Below are 1,764 nucleotides of genomic sequence, written 5' to 3'. Positions count from 1 at the left end.
GGGAGAGGCACGGTTGCTCTGTCGTCCAGCGTCTGAAGCGGGACAATGGAAATTTATGGCAGGTACTGCCTTCCAGACGCGGGGAGCCTCCTGCGGAGCAGCCGGATCGATGCTCAATCGGATCGATGCCGTGCCCGGCGGCGTTATGCAAATCGCCTTCTTTGTATCAGTATCAATATTATTAAAGTCAATACCCAAATGGAATCGTCTTATCTCCATGGAGCCAGGGGAAGGTGGACCGCAGAAATGGCATGTTAATTTAGCAATGTGATTCTTCAAATGTAAGCAATGTATTATTGTAAATAAAATCAATATGAGCATTAAAGGATTTTGCAGTTTACTTCATTATGTAAACTCTGTGGTAGTTGAACTCATTTTCCTTCAGTTATTCACATCAGCCGTAATGGGTAATGTCTCTATAAAGATTTACATTATAAACCTTTGCAGCTCGAAAACTATCACAGACGATTTGTCATTAAAGCCATTCCTTCTAATAACAACATTAATTGTAAACCTAATAATTGAATGAAGATAGTGATGAACCACAAAAATATATGAGATACAGCATGCCTGAGATGGGGGCTTTGTTGCAGACAAAGAACAGGATCCTTTCACTTATCCCAAAGAAAGGCCTACTGATGTCATTTTAGGGATGGTGTCTTAATTCAGCCAACTCTCTTACAAACGAGTATGCAGTGAAGTTACTCCATTATCTAATAAAGTTATTAACCCAAGAGTCCAACCTTCCACTGCAGATGCTGCTGCTGTTTTCCATGGAGCAGCATTTGGTGCTTGTCCCACCTCTGCAGCCTACAGCAGTGTGGGGACAGCACGGGAAGTGGGGACCTTTGGTTCCCATTGACTTGGGCTCAGGCCTCACTGCAGGCTTGGATTGTGGTCAGCTGCTTCTTACATCAGGTCTTCAGCACTGGGTATTTATTTTCTGAATTATGTTTGAGTTTTCCACAGCTGTGTTTCAAGTTTCGTAAGCACCCAAATATATTTGCAAACACACTGTAAAATTTCTTGTTAACCTGTACAGCAGATTTAAAAGGTGAGTGGGCATTCATTTCCCTAGCAACTAAGTGTATTAATAAATTTTTCAAGGACAAATGGAAATTGCATTATTCTCATGAACGCAAAGTTTTGTGCAGGCAGAAGAACAAATCCCAGCTACTGTAAGGTGAAAGCCACTGAATGCCAGAGACCAAAATTTTCTCCAGAGCTGATGCCTAATGTGGCATGCGTTCTTGGGAAATAGCGATCATCATTCTTGCTGTTTGCAGATTAAAAGCCAAATGTAGACTCTATCTCACATAACAAACATACAACAAGAAAATAATTCAACAGCTCCAGCTTCAGTCACACAGTTCATGAAATCCTGCTAAAATGATGTAGTCGCTATCACAAGCTGGGTGTTAGTTGCACCAGGCAGTGCTACACATTTTTTTCGTAGCAAGTGTTAATTAACCTTGTCGTTTTCGGGCGCAGAGCTGCGCAGTACATTTCCCGCAGGCAGACTGAGGCAGCGGGCAGCGCTGTTTCCATCAGGGCAATGGAAATGCCCGAGAGGCAGCGCTTGCGCCCGGTTCGCTGCCCTTGAGGGGAAGGGGCTGCAGGCTGCAGGCACGCGGGGAGGCACGGGGCCCGGCAACGAGACGATCCTTTCTGTTCTCTGTAGTGGGTCTTTCACCCGCCTGTGCTCCCAGCTCCCAGGGATGTCCGAGAGCCTTGGAAAGGGACAGGAGGCGAAGGGCAGCGGAG

The 1,764-nt window shown here is 45.3% G+C and overlaps 1 protein-coding gene across 1 annotated transcript in view; it reads left to right on the top strand.

Moving 5' to 3' along the window:
• Positions 1-109: 109 nt before the first annotated feature.
• Positions 110-1,764, top strand: part of HIF1AN (hypoxia inducible factor 1 alpha subunit inhibitor) — an 11,388-nt gene continuing 9,733 nt past the window's right edge. The window contains exon 1 of the mRNA XM_008643884.1: positions 110-169. Within this exon, the coding sequence (XP_008642106.1) occupies positions 110-169 (60 nt within the window). The remainder of the gene's footprint in view (positions 170-1,764) is intronic.

This window comes from Corvus brachyrhynchos, unplaced genomic scaffold (assembly GCF_000691975.1).
Source record: "Corvus brachyrhynchos isolate BGI_N302 unplaced genomic scaffold, ASM69197v1 scaffold61, whole genome shotgun sequence".
NCBI classification, from domain to species: domain Eukaryota; kingdom Metazoa; phylum Chordata; class Aves; order Passeriformes; family Corvidae; genus Corvus; species Corvus brachyrhynchos.
Note: the sequence above shows the minus strand (reverse complement) of the source record. Positions and strands in the feature narration are given on the sequence as shown.